At 41.6% G+C, this 20,313-nt stretch overlaps 1 protein-coding gene across 5 annotated transcripts in view; it reads right to left on the bottom strand.

Moving 5' to 3' along the window:
- Window positions 1-20,313, bottom strand: part of cmip (c-Maf inducing protein) — a 77,504-nt gene that overhangs the window by 27,904 nt on the left and 29,287 nt on the right. For all 5 annotated transcript variants that reach the window (XM_079502086.1, XM_079502085.1, XM_079502087.1 and 2 more), the window contains exons 2-9: window positions 11,839-11,964; window positions 9,658-9,708; window positions 8,348-8,509; window positions 7,698-7,739; window positions 6,207-6,269; window positions 4,459-4,539; window positions 4,051-4,154; window positions 3,780-3,884 (exon numbers count right to left, since the gene is read on the bottom strand). In XM_079502086.1, coding sequence (XP_079358212.1) covers window positions 3,780-3,884; window positions 4,051-4,154; window positions 4,459-4,539; window positions 6,207-6,269; window positions 7,698-7,739; window positions 8,348-8,509; window positions 9,658-9,708; window positions 11,839-11,964 — 734 coding nt within the window. The remainder of the gene's footprint in view (window positions 1-3,779; window positions 3,885-4,050; window positions 4,155-4,458; window positions 4,540-6,206; window positions 6,270-7,697; window positions 7,740-8,347; window positions 8,510-9,657; window positions 9,709-11,838; window positions 11,965-20,313) is intronic.

The following is a 20,313-nucleotide window of genomic DNA, read 5'->3' as shown; positions in this document are numbered from 1 at the left end:
ACCAAAAGGGGTGACCTCGAAATTTAAAAAAAATCTTCTAAATCCTCCAGTTTTCTGAAATAAATATTTTCACGATTTTTCAAAAAATAGCAGACCTACAAGCTCGTAGCGCGCCACTCGGTGGCGCGCTATGAGCTTGTAGATCTGCTATTTTTTAATAGCTAAATTATAACATAATGTTTAAAACACCAAAAGGGGTTCCCGCCCAAAATGGGATAAATGAATTTTTCCCCCGGAACACCATGAAACACGACCAGTGATTCCATGCTGCATGCTCTCGCCCGAGGCCTGTTCTGTCTTTTCTGTAATGCTATTATCTACTCATAATTACTTCTTGTAACATCACATCTTTCCCGTCTTAAAACCAGTGGTGGAAAAAAATAAGTACTCGAATGCTTTACTTAAGTAAAAGCGTCAATACTGCAATTTAGAAATACTCTGTACTATACTCTGTACTATACTCTGTTACAAGAAAAAGTTCAGAATTCAAAATTTACTTGAGTAAGTCCCAAAAGTATTGGTGTCAAAATGTACTAAAGTACCAAAAGTAGAAAGTATATGCAGAATGTCCCATTACAAGCTTTCAAATGTATACAAATCTTTTGAAAATAGCCGCTCTACAAGCTCACAATGCGTGGCATCGCAACACATTGTGAGCTTGTAGATCGCTACTTTCCACCACTGCTTAAAACTAACTGCAAACTGCAATCCAATATAGAATGAATGGTCATTTGAGCGTTTTTTTTCAGATTTTTGAAAATGTGCACCAGAAAGTGAAAATGATATCCTCCACAATTAAAGGGATATTTCACTTTAAATTCAAAATAAAATAAAATAAAATTAAAATGGTCATTTCATCATCTATTGTGGCTTTTGTGAACAACCCGAAGAGTTTTTAGGTGAGTGATTTCAATGAATCCAATATGGTTAAAATGGAGTTTGAAGTTACAATGGGTTTGTATAAGAAGGGGGTGGGGCAGCTAAAATTAATATCTAAAAATCTAAAAAATATCTAATATTGAATCAAGCAACTTATAAACTGTCTGGGCCTTTCACGTAAACCTGAGTAGACTGGCCAAAAGTGAAATATCCCTTTAATCTTAAATCTGATACTAAAGATGACATCATCTGTCATTGCAAAATCAATGGTGGGCTTTGAAGAATTTGTAAAGCATTCTATTGGTCTGAAGATAGAGGAGTATCTGACAAGAGAAGCAAGAATAGACAAGCCATCAAAGAACATGGTTGTCCTTAAATGTAGAGACCACTCATCACATCATGCTTTTAGCATAATTAGATAAGACTACATGTCCTATAGTTTAGTATGAAAGCATCTGTTGAAATAAACCAACACATGATTCACTCTCTACAACAGTAGAATCATCTCAGTACCTTCTACTGCCCAATTATTTTGAGTGGTGCAACCACTCCAAGGAACAGCAATGTCCGTGTTCAACTAGCAATGTCCGTGTTCAACTATGTTTGTTTGTGTGTGTGTGTGTGTGTGTGTGTGTGTGTCTATGTGTGTGACCAGTACCAATGAGCACCAAAAGTGGCGCTGTTGTGCCAGAAACAGAGAGATCGTGTTAGAACCAATAGGAACTGAAATTGGAACGATACAGAGAAGAAATTGGAACGATACAAATTGGAACGATACAGAGAACTAATAGGAACGATACAGAGAAGAAATTGGAACGATACAAATTGGAGATACAGAGAACCAATAGAGGGGAGTTGCACCACTCAGTTCACACAGGTGTGATTTTATTTTACATTATTGTTGAAGCATTGTTTCCCACGTCACAGTAGCATAAAGGTTGTCACGCACCAGTCAAAAGTTCAAAAGCTTTGCTGAGATTTGATCCATTCTCAGTTTTATCCAGTCGCTATAGCCTTTCAGCTAAAAAGAGTCACTGGATAAACCTGAGCTCTTAACCCATTTTGACCTGAGATCAGATTCTAAAAATGTCTTCTACATTCTGACAGTTTTCTGAAAAAGCTATGTTTCTATGTCAGTGGTTCTTCGATTTTTCAAAAATAGCAGACCTACAAGTTCATAGCGCGCCACTCGGTGGCGCGCTATGAGCTTGTAGATCTGCTATTTTTCAATAGCTAAAGCATAACATAATGCTAACACCAAAAGGGGTTCCCGCCCAGAATGGGTTAAAACTGTGAAACTGTGGCGCATTATATATACAGTATGAATATGAACAGATGGCCGGAAGGGTATGTGAAAAGGTAAATGGGACAATAGAAGATAGTATAGCATCAAAGATAATCTAGTGTAAAGAACATGAATAAAGGGCCTATTGTTCAGGTTTTATCATGTTTTGTAAGACATTAATGGGGAAATTAGAGACCTGACGTGACATCATAGCGATTGTTCTTTTGCACACAGCCCACACATCAAACCCTAATGCCCGATTTATACTCGGTCGCACATTGTGTGACCGTGCCGTGTGTGAGCTTGTAGATCGGCTATTTTCAATAACTAAGTGATTAACCCATTTTGGGGCGGGAACCCCTTTTGGTGTTAGCATTATGTTATGCTTTAGCTATTGAAAAATAGCAGATCTACAAGCTCGTAGCGCGCCACCGAGTGGCGCGCTACGAGCTTGTAGGTCTGCTATTTTTGAAAAATCGAAGAATACTGACATAGAAACATAGCTTTTTCAGAAAACTGTCAGGATGTAGAAGACATTTTTACAATCTGATCTCAGGTCAAAATGGGTTAATTTGTATATCGTTGCCGTCGGGAGGAAACCAGCAAACTAATTTTTTGAGGTTTTTGATTATTTTTCATAAATCAGTGCTATCGAACACCCTTTATGTCTGTGTGTTGTTTCGAAAATACTGAACCACTGAAAAGTGACGACTGACAGAAACATAGCTTTTTCAGAAAACTGTCAGGATGTAGAAGACATTTTTACAATCTGATCTCAGGTCTAAATGGGTTAATAACTAAGTATTAATCAGGCCTTATTATAGGAACAGAAACAGGTGTCATGGCGAAGCCTAGCTGTTCACACTGTAGTGTACCAAACTAAGCTGAACAACATGTCCAGGCAACAGGTGGACAAAGAGAGGACCAGGTGATACCTTTTCACCAGGATCAGATGAGATGAGATGGTGGCCAAAGAATGCAAGAGATTAATGCACTTAACTGGCTCAGTCTCTCAAATGCTACAGAACAACATGTTCTTGGGGGAAAAGGTGTGTGTGTGTGTGTGTGTGTGTGTGTGTGTGTGGGGCCGTCATAGGCAGACCTGTATCCCGAGAGAAGACAGACTATGCACCCACTGCACACAAAATGAAGTGGAAACCGAGCTACACTTCCTAACCATCTGTCCATTGTACCAAGACATCAGAGACACATACTTCCCATAGATTACAACCACACACGGAGATTTTGAAAACATGACCAATGACAAAAAACTCCCATAAGTAAGTACAACAATGTGCAAACACAGCAGCAAGATTCGTGAGTTGCTGTGATAGGAGAAGGATATCAAACGGAACACAACCACCCTAAAGACTAATCAGTGTATATTCCTGCACTATACCTGCATCCAGTGATCTTGGTACATAGAAATTGATCTATTGAAGATTCTGACTTTCAAATGTACATAATTTTTGTTTTGATTGTATTGCTGTATTGTGCTTTGGCAATGTAAACGTATGTTTTCTCATGCCAATAAAGCCCTTTGAATTTAAATTGAATTGTGTGTGTGTGTGTGTGTGTGTGTGTGTGTGTGTGTGCGCACACACAGATTACAGACCTGTTGATGAATTCCTCATAACAGGAGTAAATGGCGGCCAGACACACTGCCACCAGGTTAGGCAGAACGCGTGGGTGCGGGCACTGTCCTGTTGGCCCGTGCATACTGAAAAGCACACACGCAAAGTCAGGTACAACGTTAGCTAGAAAATGTCACACCTAAAGTTCTTCCATTAGGATTCACATTCCATTGAGACACCTCTTTCAGGCAATTTATGTTAAAACATAGGTTGATATTGCCTTTTTGCCTTGGTACATCGCTGCTCTCTCACCTGTGAATGAACTTCTTGACGACCTCCATCCCGGCATTGAGCTCATTGAGGGCCAGAATGTACTCCTGAGTGAAGAGACGCAGTCGGGGACACTTCCCAAAGTCCTGACAAAGACAAAACAAGGACGAAGACAAGGACGAAATGTGTGAGAATACCAGGGAAAAAAAGAGCATCACAAACTAAGGCCGAAGAGAATACAGAAGAAAGAAGTGGAGATGTTTTTTTACACAATGGCAGACAAGCCCTGGCCTGTATAGATTATGTTCCATTCAATAGATGATTTCACACACACACAAATGGAAGAATGTAAATGTAGATGTTCCAAGGTGTTAATGCTAACATAATGAATGAAAAGAGACAGAGACGGTTAAACAGAAAAGAGACAGGGTTAGGCTGTGGGAATCTCACCATGTTATGTTTGAGGATTCTCTGGACCACAGGAGTGAACACTTCGATCACAACCATCGACCTTGGCCGCTCCCGACAGTGCTGCAGGTCACGGTGACAAAACATGTACAACTTTAATGTGATGCACGGCTCATTTCTATAGAGAATATAAAAACATCTAGTTAGTACATTAAAAATGATCTTCCTGTACACATTATACCAGTGGTTCCAAAACCTTTTAGCCTGTGACCCAAAAGATACATTTGATGTGTTTGTCCCCTGGTACAAAAATAGTACTGATGTACAAGCTCACAACGCAGTTTTCTAATTAATGCAAGCTCACAACGGAATGGAATGGAATTTCTTAAATTTTTATTTTATTTCTTAATGAAATGAATGAAAACAATATTGAATATTGTTTTTTAATTCATGAAAAAATTGCTTTTTAGGAATGTTTTTTTGAAAAATGTTTTTGAAATAATAATAATTAATCCATTTTGACCTGAGATCAGATTCTAAAAATATCTTCTACATCCTGACAGTTTTCTGAAAAAGCTATGTGTATATGTCAGTCTTCTGAAAGAATATATATTCAAAGATTTGTGCCGCATTTTCACGATTTTTCAAAAATAGCAGACCTACAAGCTCGTAGCGCGCCACTCGGTGGCACGCTACGAGCTTGTAGATCTGATATTTTTCAATAGCTAAAGCATAACATAATGCTAACACCAAAAGGGGTTCCCGCCCAAAATGGGTTAAAAACAAAATGTAGGAAACCGAAAATAAAGGGACCCATGAAAAATGCGTCCGCGACCCACAAATGTGTCTCGACCCAGTGTTTGGGAAACAGTGCATTGTACCATCTCACAGTGACGACATGAATACTAACGGCATGTAGAGGTGAGAAGCAACTACTGGTAATAATGAGGCTGTGTGTACAGTATGTATAGCCCCTGTGACCCACATGGGTTCCACGTAGCGGCACCGACTGTAGTTGCTTGATAAAAACATCCGGCAAAGGTAGTGGATATTCATTTGCACTCCTTTCTCCCTTCCGTGTCTGTTGTTCCCACATTACATGACTATGTTATGGATACAGTACCAGGACGGAAACCCCTTTTGGTGTTTTAAGCATTGCGCTATACAGTACTTTAGCTATTGAAAAATAGCAGATCTACAAGCTCATAGTGCTGTACCGAGTGCCACGCTACAAGTAGATGTTTTTTTTTTAAATGTGGCGCAAAAGTTTGAATATATATTCTTTCAGAGAGAACGTTTAACTCAAATATTTGCTTCTGTGGGGGTCCCTGGAACAACATATTTTCAGATGGGGGTCCGCAGCCAAATACAGATAATTCTGGGGGTCCTTGACATGAAAAAGGTTGAGCACCACTGACATAGAAACATCAGGATTTAGAAGACTAAATGGGATAGGCAACAGCAAGGCTTGAGACCAAAACCATATCGTTGTCACTATAGGACAATTAAATATGTGTTTGGGATTTGTTGCTAAGCGTGCAGGGCTGCAGGCTACAGTCGCTGGCAAATTAAATGTGCCTTCTTCTGACTCATCTTGTCTTTGTAAAACTAGGAAATGGCATTTTTGAAAAGTTGCATTGAAGTTGATAATCTATGAAAATAATACAAATCTCTTAGTCCCACCAACATTGTTTTCAACATTGCTTTCATTGAAGATGATAAAAATCACTATGTCCAGTACGGCTGTCAACTGAACCGTTGTGTTGATAGAATGTAAAGCATAAGCTCACCTTGCAGAAGAATTCACACAGATCAGGTGGTGGGTGGTTGTTTTCCAAGAGAGGGGCTATGGCCTAAAACAAATACACACACAAAGATCAATATGACTATTTTCTTTGTATTTGCTGTGGCTCTGTGGCCAGCAGTATAGGACCCGTTTTGTCAGATACAAAAACAATGTAAAAGATGAGCTCAATAAACATCCCTGACTCACACAATGAACTGTGCTAATATGTCATGGAGAAATTTAACAACAAGAAGGAAACATAGCACTACACCAGAGAACCTTAAGGAAAGATGAAATATACTTATATACTATATATATATATATATATATATATATATATATATATATATATATATATTTCAATTAACTAATGTAATCCTGGGCTCTAGACTCCCTCTGCCATCCAGGGGAGAGCAACGGACTGACCTCATGCTTCCTTCTATGCATGAGGAGTCCAAGCCGCTTCTTTTCACCCGACAGGGGGGGAGTTTCCCCGGTTGGACGTAGCGCGTGGAAGGAACACGTTATTCCAACCAGTTCCTTTCCCCTCCAACAGGCGCCCCGGCTGGCCAGGGGGAGGCAGTATAGAGACCAGGATTACTGCATGATTTTGTGAGGGTACCTACCTACCCTAGGGGGACACGGGGAGGACATGAAAACTCCACACAGAAAAGCTTTTTTGCCAACCCCACCTATAGGGTATGGGCACTGATTTGTAGGGTTGACATGCCACATAATAAACTTTCATGCCATTCTATGAAGCATAGAAATAAGCATCGACTGTGTGGAATTATTACTTAGATGCACACAAACGGATGCCACCTATAGCTGCCCCCACAATGAAACGTGAAATAAAAGTATTCCACTGAAGAGAACAATGGAGGTGTTACGGTGAATGGAGGAGCATCCTTCTCGAGCAATGAGCAGATAACACGGCCTGGGCCGTGGCTCAGTGGTCCAGGCACCTTGGCTGGTAATCCAGTCTGGCAGTGTGCCGCGGGTTCGACTCCCGATCCCGACGGCCTTTACTGCATGTCTTCCCCCCCATCTCTCTCCCCATTTCCTGTCAGCCTACTGTCTGTCCCTCCATAAAATATATAAAATAAAGGTGAAAGCCACAAAAAAAACATTAAAAAAAAAGAAAAAAGAGCAGATAACACAGACCGCCATTATGTGCAACAATAGCAATAGGCGCTGCAGCAGGACATCCCACACACCCTTGTGCGGGACCCATGGAGAACATGTAAACTCCACCCAGAGAGGCCCTTTCATTTCACCAACCCCACCCAGGGTATGGGCACTTATGATGCAGAGGAGTGAACACGCCCCCAGCGGGAATGGAACCCAGGGCCTTCTGGCTGTACCATTTACTTTTATTGCCAAGAAAGTCACATTGAGTCGATGTGAGCAGCAAATCAATTTGATTGTTTTCCCCTCAACTTCAGGCTTAAGAAGACATTTCTTTACATTTCAAAACACTGAAATTATAACTCACCACAATGATGTTCTCGTGGTCCTGAGGGCTGAGGTTGGTGTTCTGGTAGGAGAGACGAGAAGAGAGCAGAGAATGAGCCCAGCAAAGTGACACATGATCAAGGTTTGTACTTTGTAGGAGTTAATTCACAGGTTCTGAGATGTGTGTGTGCGACTGTGCGTTGTGGTAAATGGTAAATGGTGCATTTATATAGCGCCTTTATCCAAGGCGCTTTACATAGATTGTGCATTACATTCACCCATTCATACACCGATTGCGGCGGAAGCCATGCAAGGTACCAACCAGCACATCGGGAGCAATTTGGGGTTCAGTGTCTTGCCCAAGGACACTTCGACATGTAGACAGGAGGAGCCGGGATTCGAACCGCCGACCCATGGATCATTGGACGACCTGCTCTACCTCCTGAGCCACAGTTGGTGTTAGCATTATGTTATGCTTTAGCTATTGAAAAATAGCAGATCTACAAGCTCATAGCGCGCCACCGAGTGGCGCGCTACGAGCTTGTAGGTCTGCTATTTTTGAAAAATCCAAGAACAACTGACATAGAAACATAGCTTTTTCAGAAAACTGTCAGGATTTAGAAGATATTTATAGAATCGTTCCCAGGTCAAAATGGGTTAATTCACAGGTTCTGAGATGTGCGCTTGTACCTCAGCCAGCAGTGTAGAGATGATGTGCAGCGGGGCTTGGTGAATGGACTCATCCTGTAACGGTGACGTCAGGGCCATGTCCACCAGCGCTCGGATCTCTTTCAGAACCACATCCCAGCGACTGGGGTTGTTCAGAACCTTGCGGTACTTGTAAATCTTTTTCTACAAAGCAATATAAACATACAGTAACGTCACATATTTTATTTACACACATCTACTCTAAAGGAAAACTAACGTTTACAAAAAGAAAAATTGTTAAAATACAAATAAAAACGTCTTACAGCCCAATTCTGTCTTCTGACTAAAGTTTAAATACTGCTCGATAGGGCTGAGAATTTAACCAAAAATACTCATTTAGGTTAATGGAATTATGTAGAAGCAACAGAAGACACAAAAACATGCTTATAGATAATTGTATATAAATAAATTATTCTGATTAACCACACAATGGTGCCGTGCAAAACATAGTCTAACTACAAACTTAATACCCATCGCAAGCTTGTAGATCAGCAATTTTCATGAAATAAAAATAATAGTTTTATTAATTTCTTTATACACACAGTGGACAGACCACATTTCTGTGCCCAAGTCACACCAATGGGCACATGTAAGAAGGAAGATTTCAAGGCACAGCTTGATTCATAGCACAAATGGCAGATCTACAAGCCCACTACGCATCATCATGCAATGTGTAAAATGCATATAATGGTAGTATTGTAAAGACATTTGAGATAAAAGTGTCCACTGAATGGCATAAAAGGTCACATTGAAAAAGGACTCAACTAGCAGCAATGTCGTCTATCATACGAATGTGATGCAAACTACCGGTATATGCTTTCTGTTCTGTTTTATGAGCTTTAAAAGTTCAAAATAACTTTAAGCGTTTTCTTTTACAATTTGATTTATACATTTTCAGGTTTAAAGACAAGACATACTATACAAACATTCACATCACATACATATACACACAACCCCCCCCCCCCCCCCCCCCCCCACCCATTCAAAGGAAAGACAACTTTAACCCATTTTGGGCGGGAACCCCTTTTGGTGTTTTAAACATTGTTATAATTTAGCTATTGAAAAATAGCAGATCTAAAAGCTCGTAGCGCGCCACTCGCTTTTAGAAGAGGATTTAGGATTTAGGATTTAGAAGATTTTTTAAAAATGTTGAGGTCAGGCCTAAATGGGTTGTAGTTCACTTAAATGTTTTGTTAGTGGGGCTCTGGGCCTCATTGGGACGCTTCCAGTTCCTGTATTAGGACTGAGAGGACGCAAAACAATTAATAGTCGACGCCACTCGGTAACCTTACCTTCCACTGCAGCGAGTGAAACCACTGGTCCCTTAGGTAGCTATTGGCAGCCTGTGGTAAAGCACAAACACACACGGGTTAGGTAAATGTGACCTTAGTCAACGAGAACACACAGGGAGGTAAACAGTACCATTAGTTCTCCATCAGTCAACCACACATTTGAAAGAGTCAATTTGTTTTTGGCCTCTTGTCACTTTCATATCTTCACGGTCAGGTGGAAAATATTTACAAAAAAGGTGTCCAAAACCATTCAAGACAATGGGCAGTATTATGCGTGTTTTAAGTACCAGGTCTTATTACACGACCTGGCGGCGTGGTCAATGCTCTTTGGCCACTCAGAATAGCCAAATGGCATTGATGACGCCTCCAGGTCTTAAGTTAAGTAATAAGACCTGGTACTTAAGACACGCAAAATACAGCCCAAGGTGTCCACACAACAGTGACGATATGCAAGCTACCTTAGTGTGTGAATGGTCTTGGTGAACTTTCTTTCTTAAAACAAAGAACCATGAGCCGACTGTTCTTCTTAAAATAATGCCACCATTCTTCCTGATACGCTTCCTGTACTGTATGTTTGCAATTTTACCACCTGTTGAATGTTTGTTCACATCAAACTAATTGATCACCAGAGGGGAGAAAGGCATATTTGTGCTGTAAGGACAGAACGATACAGTACATTCATCGTTTTGATTAATTGAACAAGGTGGACCTTCTTGTAAACAAGTGTAATGCTCAATTGGGTCGTCCACTCACAGTTAACAGTCTTTGTATTGAGTTTGTGCTTGAAATGTACTGTAATTCTGCAAACTGTTAATAAATATTTCAATCAATCAATCAATACAGCCCAGGGTCAGTTTGTAAAGGTTATTTCTACTCATTGTTTGAAAGGTAACTTGATATTTGTCGTATCTGCAATTTTGCAAGAGGATGACAGACTCTAGATTAGAATGTGTTCATTGTCTTCCTCTACTCAATTCACGTACGTCATGTTATTGTTCTAGCGCACACCAGCATGCCATGCTTTCACCATTGTTAAGCTCACATAACTAACTGACATCATTGATTTTTATCTGATGCATGACTGGACAAGTCTCTTGAAGGCGTGCAGCAGCATCCTACATACATGGGAACCTGCAGGAACCAGTGGAACTGTTGCACATAACGAACACTAACGGCCCAGCCCCCTGGGACACTCCAGACAAGAGGCAGCAGCAGGCCATACACAGGACAACAGAGCTGAGGAAGTGGATGTACCTCGCAGGCGTGAATTCCGTTTGTGTCCGAGCATAGGCATGGTAACGCCCCGCCCGCCTGTGATTGGCCTATACCGACACTGTCGCTCTTTTTAGTGTAATAGTATTAGTTTACTATAATTAGATTATTACACGATAATCAATCACAGGCAGGCGGGGGCGTTACCATGGCTATGCTCGGACACAAACGGAATTCACGCAGCAGGCATACACAGGACAACAGAGCAGAGGAAGTGGATGTACCTCGCAGACACCCCCCCCAACACCAATTAGGGTGAACAGTAGCTGTACATAATAATGTATCCAGGGTTACCACACATTTTTACTAAAGAATTTCCAGAATATTTAACCCAATTTCCAGGCCTCTTAGTCCTGTGCAATGCCCCAAAGACAGGTATTGTAGCAAAAATAAAGAGTAGAATGCTATAATTCTATTCCAAACTTTGGGCCAAATGTTTTGCTACACCACCTATCTTATAGGGCATAGGAAAAGGCACGTTGTGAGCTTATAGATCTGTTATTTTTGGCAAATAACAATGTAATGTGTTTCTTGTGAGGACTGCGGATGAAAATTAGCAACTGTGCTATATCCGGCGTATTTACGTCCATGTGACGTCCATTAATATGCATTGTCCTGTCCAAATAAACAAATAAAGATAAAGAAAGAATGTTACCTATTTTGTGTAATGGTATACATGTTTTGGAAAATGATTTTATTAGAAAATAAGTAGCCAAAAACAATGCATAGCCAACTATTTTTCCAGGACCCTCGATAAATTCCAAACCTTTTTCAGGACTGGAAAATGTTATTTTTTCAAATTAAAAAAAGAAAATCAGCGTAAAATCAGTAATGGGTAGCACTACCAAATGTGCACTTTGAATGTGGGAAGGTGTTTGCACACTGGTGCGTTTTCTTTTGTAATAGTACCTGCAGCAGGACAGTTCCCCCAGGGAAGCTGAGCTGGACACAGTATTTAGGAGCGTTGTCCCACGAGAGGAGCTGCAGGTCCTCTATGGTGCTGTAGGACAGTGACTGCTCCATGTAGCCGGTGGGCTGGAGGGGGGGGGAAGAGAGAGAGAGAGAGAGAGAGAGAGAGAGAGAGAGAGAGAAACAGGGTTACTTAACCCATTTAGAAAATAAATAAAAAAAGTCTTCTGAAAGAATATATATTCAAAGATTTGTGCCGCATTTTCACGATTCTTCAAAAATAGCTAAATAATGCTTAGTTAAAACACCAAAACGGGTTCCCGTCCAGAATGGGTTAATGTTGATATAGTCTATTAAACAGTCATGGAGGAAAACTGCATTTATTTTCACTTGTCACTGCAGCGGAACCACGGAAAGAAAACACATCCTGAGGCTTCCCGACTGTCCTCGTAAGGCAAACAGGACGGAAAAAAAAAATCTCCCAAACATATCAGAATAGCACATGGTGGTGCGGCAACATCATGGACCTTTCTTTATGGCCTGCAGACAGTCCCATGCAAATAGTCGTTAATTACTGGGACAGTGCAGCGTATCAGGTTAAGAAGAGTAAGCTGCAGCTTAACGGCAGCAGATCAGGTTAAGACTCTTAAGAGCAGTCTGGCATTAGCCAGACCTTTCACACACACACACACACACAGTAAGTAGAGTATAGGCGGAGCGACTTGCTATGTGAGACAACAGCACATACAATCAGTGGCGTGCACAGACATTTAGAGGGGCAGGTGCTCAAGTGAAAAAAAAGGGCACCTTGTGCAGCGCGTGGAACCGGCCGGTTGCCTTAATAGTGTGATATTTATAGATTTTGGGGCCTAAATACTATATTAGAAGCTTTTTATCGAGAATTGATCAATGTCACCATGGTCCACATACTGTACACTGTAAAAAAAACAAAAGGGCACATTTGTCCAGAGGGAAAAGGGCAGTGGGTGCTCTAGCACCCCCTAGTGTCTATCTGTGCACGCCACTGCATACAATAACATCACTATCACTTTTTAACCCATTTAGACCTACCATCGATTCTACAAATATCTTCTAAATCCTGACAGTTCTCAAAAACCCGTTTCTATATCAGTGGTTCTCAAACATTTTCATGTCAACGACCCCCAAAAATATATGCCTTTTGCCGACCCCCATCTGAAAATATGTAGTTCCAGGGACCCCCCAGAAGCAAAGATTCGAGTTAAAAATGTCCGCTCTGAAAGAATATATTCAAAGATTTGCACCGCATTTTTACGATTTTTCAAAAATAGCAGACCTACAAGCTCGTAGCGCGGCACCGAGAGCTTGTAGATCTTCTATTTTTCAATAGCTAAAGTATAACATAATGCTTGAAACACCAAAAGGGGTTCCCGCCCAAAATGGGTTAATACAGTCATGAGCCAAGAAACACATTATGCACATGCATAAACACATTAGACGACCTCAGTGGCCTTGTGGTTATAATAGTGTCTGCCCTGAGATAGGAGGTCGGGGTTCGATTCCTGGCCGGGTCATACCAAAGACTGAAAAATGGGACCCAGTGCCTCTCTGCTTGACACTCAGCATCAAGGGTTGGATTGGGGGTAAATCCATGTGACATACTAACGTCATGTCCAGGGGGTGTACTTGTGCCTCACGCTACAGCAGCAGGAGATAGGCTCCTGCATGCCCTGTGGTAGTGGTTCTCTACCTGGGGGCTGCGACCCCCCAGGTGGTCTCCAAATTATATTTTTTTATTAATTTTTTGGCAACTGAAAGGCTGGAAAATGGAAATTAAGAGTTTACATAGTACACATAGTACATGCATACATTATTGTCTCCACCAAGCCGAAGGCATGGGGAGAGAGTATGTTTTGCACTCCGTCCGTCCGTGTGTGTGTATGCTTGTGTCTGTCCATCCGTCTGTGTACAGCTAATCTCCGGCAATTATTGTACTTCTACTCCACTACAGGTCCAACTAGAAAAAGTGCCCTTCTGGGCACAGGTCTCCATCAGGAGGATAGGACTGTGTGAGATGTTTGGCAAAATGTTTAGTAGTAATATAAACATGTTTGCCTTGTATGGCAATTGGATGATTTGAGGCATTTTGTTCCAATCAACCTGTTTTGCAAAAATCAACCTGTTGGTGGCCCTATAACAGGCCAATGTGAAAAGGGTGGGATATATTCCTCAGCCTAGTAAGAAAATGTGTGAAAGATTTCACGTAAATTGCATGCTGTGTTCATGATTTGAGGCTTTTGTTCAAAACGGGGCAATCTTGCAAACTGTGAAAGGCAATTATAGCCAATTAGGGTGGAATATGAAATATCGGACAGATCCGACTTGAGCACATGACCATAGAGATACTGTGTAACGATTTGTGAGATTTTTGGACAGAATCTGGAGGAGTAATATCCAAAAATGTGTTTTACAAAAGTCGGCCTCCTGGTGGCGCTATAAAAGGCAGATGCGGAAAATGCAGGTCAAAGGTTTGTCCTTGGCCTCTAGGGAGTGTGCATGCAACGTTTCACGCAGATCGGTGCAGTTTTAGGTAACAAATGTGAAAAGCTGCCTCATGGTGGCGCTATAACAGGCCGTTCTGGAAAATGCGGGGCAGAGGTTCATCGTTGGCATCTAGGGAGTGTGTGTGCAAAGTTTGGCATCGACCGGGTTAACGGTGCCGGAGATTAGCTGGTAACGGACGGACGGAAGGACACACGGACGGACACACACACGGACGGAGTGCAAAACATACTCTCTCACCATGCCTTCGGCCTGGTGGAGACAAAAAGGGTACTTTCACTCAAGTAAATTTTGATTACCAGACTTTTACTTGTAACAGAGTATTTCTGCATTGCGGGATTGATACTTTGAAAGAGGTAATCTCTAAAAGAGAAAACACCAGCACTCACGGAACTTTTTGTCTTAACCCATTTTGGGCGGGTTATAATTTAGGGTTATAATTTAGCTATTGAAAAATAGCAGATCTACAAGCTCATAGCGCGCCACCGAGTGGCGTGCTACAAGCTTGTAGGTCTGCTATTTTTGAAAAATCGTGAAAATATTTATTTCAGAAAACTGGAGGATTTAGAATATTTTTTTAAAATTTTGAGGTCACCTAAATGGGTTAAGGGATTGATACTTTCACACAAGTAACAAATGTGATTACTTTTTCCACCGCTGGGGGGGCACGTGTGCGTGCGTGAGCTAGGTTAGTTCCAATCTGGGAGGAATAAAGGTATATATGGCAACATGCGACACTGTATATCTTCATCGGCAAATTCACATTTGTTGCATTTCAAAAGACAGTTCTGTTTCCATGGTGCATTTCATTAATAGATCAGACATGTGGAATAGAGTGCATTGCAAACAGCTGTATTTGTGTCACTGGAAGAAAAACAGCCCCAAAACAAATCAAATCCCCAGAAACACAATATTCCTTTGGTAATATTCGGGGACTGTTTGACAGTATGGAAAAACTGATACCCCTCCCAATCCTAGAATGCACTGATATGGACTGTCTGGGCTGATATCGAGCTTATTGATATTTCATCAATCTACCTTGCACAAAGGATTTTGGCCCACATTGTAGGCTGCTTTGCAATGTAGCCTACATAGGGAACATTCTTTCACATATCCATCAATATAGAAGATAGAGGCACATTGTTCCACTGTCTATGGTCCTGTCCAAAATTGATGGAGTTTTGGGGGAAGGTCGGGCAGGAAATACAGAAGATTTTGTCAATAAATATTGTACCAGAACCAAAGTTCTTCCTGCTCGGTCTATATCCAGAGGGACACAAGATAAAGCGTGATGAACAAATGTTTATAGATATATGTCTTTTACAAGCTAAGAGAGTGATAGCATTGACCTGGAAGAGGCCAGACAAACCAAGTATTACACAGTGGTTCAGGGAATTGTCTTTATGTTTACCTTTGGAAAAGATTGCATACATTCTTAAGGACAAACAAGAAATGTTTCAGGAGGTGTGGGGCCGTTTTATAAGATACATAAAGAACAATAATTTGTCACATTTAATGGATGGAGCTGAAGAGGAGTAGTGCTGTTGTTTTTTGTTGTTGTTATTGTTGTTTTGCTTTCTTTATATCAGTAATTGTCTTGTAATGTTCATTGTTTTTTTGTATTGTATTTGTATTGTCATTTGTGTGTAAAAAAGGAAAATAAATACATTGTTGAAAAAAATATATATAGAAGTCGAACTTTGGGACAGATAGTTATCTAATGTTAACAGATAATATAGTGAGGCAATATAAACTTATACATTCCATTATTTCTCGACTTTAATAATACCAATTGGTATGGCAATTTATATCATTTTAACCGTGGATTAGTCACCTTTACAATGAGGTACAGCGTGTAATGACCGGGCGTTCGTGGGATGAGCAACACAGCTAAACGTGTGGGTAACGCCTCCAAAACATTCGCCAAAATGCCAAGCATGGTGGTAAGTCTGGAGGTACTCTGATGACCCTGGCTCTGTGGGGGCGAGCGTTGTCATCCTGGGGGATGGCGTTAGGTCCCGGATTCTGAAGATATGGGATCGCCACTGGTTTCCGATATCTCATCCCGATATCTCACTGCATTGAGATTGCCTTCAATGACGACAAGTTCTGTCTTGCCTGTGAGAGAGATACTGCCCAATATGTTGTGGCTGCGTATGGATCTTCCACCCGCTATGGAGTTCCCTAACACAGAGTGTAAAATCAATGAAGTGTAAAAATGGCCAATGTGTTGTTTTTTTTACTTTATTACTGTGTGAGAGTTCAATCATCCAATCCACTAAGCCAGGGGTTCTCAACGTTTTTGGCCGGGGACCCCCGGAAATGCTTTGGCAATGTCTCGGGACCCCCGCCCCGCCCCCTCCCGACCCCCAATATAAATTGACTGCTACAATAACCTTAAACCATTTTGGGCGGGAACCCCTTTGTGTTTTAAGCATTGTTATAATTTAGCTATTGAAAAATAGCAGATCTACAAGCTCATAGCGCGCCACCGAGTGGCGCGCTATGAGCTTGTAGGTCTGCTATTTTTGAAAAATCGTGAAAATAAAAAATTTAAAGAATTTTTTTTTTTTTTTTTTGAAAATAATTTGGGGACCCCCTAAAATATTTTGGCGACGCCCCGAGGGGTCGCGACCCACGGGTTGAGAACCCCTGCACTAAGCAACTCAAAGCAAGGATGAATACCAACCACTTCCAAATCTTTTGGAGGCGCTATACCCACATGTTTAGCTGTGTTACTCATCCCACGAATGGACGATCCTTACAAGTATTGAAGTATACGTAGACTAATCAACGATTCAAATGATATAAAATACAATAAAAATTTATATTATTAAAGTGGAGAAATAATGGACAAACGTTAAGCTTCCGAACCTTTGTTGATGAGTTTGTGTTAACACTTTGTGTGCCCACGCAGCTGACTGTGGAGACACATGCTGGAACTTTTTACTTTGAAATGTTTTATAGTTATTTAATTTAAACGCCCAATGCATTCTCAATGGCGAAAACACAAACTTTGGCACCACGTATTATTATTATTATTTATTTTTTTGCACGTGCGGTAATACCAAAGACGTCCACAGACGTCTTGGACACTGGATGTGTTAAAAGAGGCTAGCCATATTATATATAATTATCAGTCACTACCATCTGTGAATTAGTCTCAATAGCTAATGCACCGATTATATGCAAAATAGACCATTTCCGAGTTCTCTGTCCAACTCTACAAGACGGCAAGTAAAATAAAAGAATGGGTCACTGTTTTTGTCTGGCCACATGGTGTGAAATGTCAACAGTCTGCTCCACTTATTTGGTCCATCTAAAATAGGAGACTGAACACAGGACCTCTAATAAAAGCCCACAGACTGTCCTCTCCCTTCACTGCCTGTATTCTGCCTCAGTATCACTGCTGCACGGGTCCCGTCCCACTCTTTTCTGAAAGACACCGACCTGGGAAGTCTTTCAGAGCTCTGCTCTGACCCAAACCCTACTACTACTAACTTAAAGGGGCATTCCACTCATTTTCAACATTTTACTATGTCATTAATATACCTTAGAGCTGTTGTGTGGAAATAATAAAAAAGTCCCCCCATTCTGTGTTTCCCAGAACTGCAATTATGAAAAAAATCATTAACATGGTGAAACACATCTTGATGACATCATCAAGATGTGTTTCACCATGTTAATGATTTTTTTCAGACCTCTAGTTCTAGGAAACACAGAATGGGGGGACTTTTTATTATTTCCACACAACAGCTTTAAGGTATATTAATGACATAGTAAATTGTTGAAAATGAGTGGAATGCCCCTTTAAGGACAGTTCAAAACCCAGCATACAGTATAATAGTCTCTCTGTCAACAATCGGTTTACCCGAGTGAGTTCTGTTCTGAACTTAGTTGTCACACTCAACAGCACTGGATCAGCAGTGTCCAACTGCCTTAGCACGCCAACCGCCATGGATATTTGTCCTGTCCTTTTGGGTTCAGACAAAACACTGCTCATATTGTTTCCACCATCCCCTCGCTGCAGTCAAGTCAAGCAGACAGGTTCTCTTTATTTGCATCCATCTCCCTGGTTCTCTCTCTCTCTCCCTCCCTCTGTGATCATAGAACAAACATGCAGTTCCCCAGCGCACCTCCCATCCCCCTACTAGAGAACAAACACACTATTCCTTTATTTACACCCCCCCCCTTTCTCTCTCTCTCTCTCTCTCTCTCTCTCTGGCTGACAGAGTGAGTTGGCTGTTGTCACTCTCCTCTCCTCTGCTCCCTCCCTTCCTTGCTCTTTGCCTCAGCTCTCTATCCTTGATGGCCACATACACACTCTCCCCACATCACGCAGACAATCCTCACGTTGTGAACTAACACACACACGCATAAGGGATTTTCATTAGAGATGGTATCCGCTGTAAATATTGGCTCTGGGTGACATGGCTCGTTTCTCCTTTAGCATAGCTAATGTCTTCCTAGTTCCGCCGCGCCTACACCACACAATATCGCACTATTTGGGCTCAGGTACACATATTTAAGCCATTTTGGGCGGGAACCCCTTTTGGTGTTAGCATTATGTTATGCTTTAGAAACATAGCTTTTTCAGAAAACTGTCAGGATGTAGAAGACATTTTTAGAATCTGATCTCAGGTCAGAATGGGTTAACCACCTTACCTATTTCACACACACACACACACACACACACACACACACACACACACACACACACACACACACACACACACACACACACACACACACACACACACACACACACACACACACACACACACACACACACACACACACACACACACACACACACACACACACACACACACACACACACACACACACACACACACACACACACACACACACACACACACACACGATGATGATGAGGGGAGAGAGAGAACAGCAACAGATAGCCACCGTGGGTAACCATAGATACAACATCCTGTACTAGAACACGCAGTGATTGCCACCACACACCTCCCAGACCTATTTACTTTTTAGAAATCTCTCGCTCTCTCCATCCCGATTTGATTTTCACGCATAGCTTCCAGTAGTGGGAAGAAACTGAGTGCATTTACTAAGTATTGGACTGTAAGTACTGTACTGTACTGTAAACCCGTTCAGGACGGGAACCCCATTTTGGTGTTTTAAGCATTATGTTATACTTTAGCTATTGAAAAATAGCAGATCTACAAGCTCCAGAGCAAACGTTTTTAACTCAAATCTTTGCTTCTGGGGGGAGGTCCCTGGGACATATCTTTGCTTCTGGGGGGAGGTCCCTGGAACATATCTTTGCTTCTGGGGGGGGGAGGTCCCTGGAACAACATATATTTGGTTCTGGGGGGGAGGTCCCTGGAACAACATATATTTGCTTCTGGGGGGAGGTCCCTGGAACAACATATATTTGCTTCTGGGGGGAGGTCCCTGGAACAACATATCTTTGCTTCTGGGGGGGAGGTCCCTGGAACAACATATCTTTGCTTCTGGGGGGAGGTCCCTGGAACAACATATCTTTGCTTCTGGGGGGGAGGTCCCTGGAACAACATATCTTTGCTTCTGGGGGGAGGTCCCTGGAACAACATATATTTGGTTCTGGGGGGGAGGTCCCTGGAACAACATATATTTGCTTCTGGGGGGAGGTCCCTGGAACAACATATCTTTGCTTCTGGGGGGGAGGTCCCTGGAACCATAGACATATATACATAGACGCCTCATTTGCCGCTGCAGTTCATTGGAGCGACGTGTATCCCAATGAAGGCGGAAGTGCAGTGCTGAAGGCTTTTTTTTTTTTTAACAAATCTTTATAACAGTCATGACAATATACATTACAAAACAAGACAAACAAACACAAACAACAAAGTTATTAACAATACAACATCAGAGCCAGGGGGGATTAGATTACTAACAGAAAACATTAAAAGAGTG

The sequence above is a fragment of the Electrona antarctica genome (genome assembly GCF_951216825.1).
Source record: "Electrona antarctica genome assembly, chromosome: 5".
In the NCBI taxonomy this organism is placed as follows: domain Eukaryota; kingdom Metazoa; phylum Chordata; class Actinopteri; order Myctophiformes; family Myctophidae; genus Electrona; species Electrona antarctica.
The sequence above is the reverse complement of the archived record's forward strand: the minus strand, read 5'-3'. Positions and strand labels throughout refer to the sequence as shown.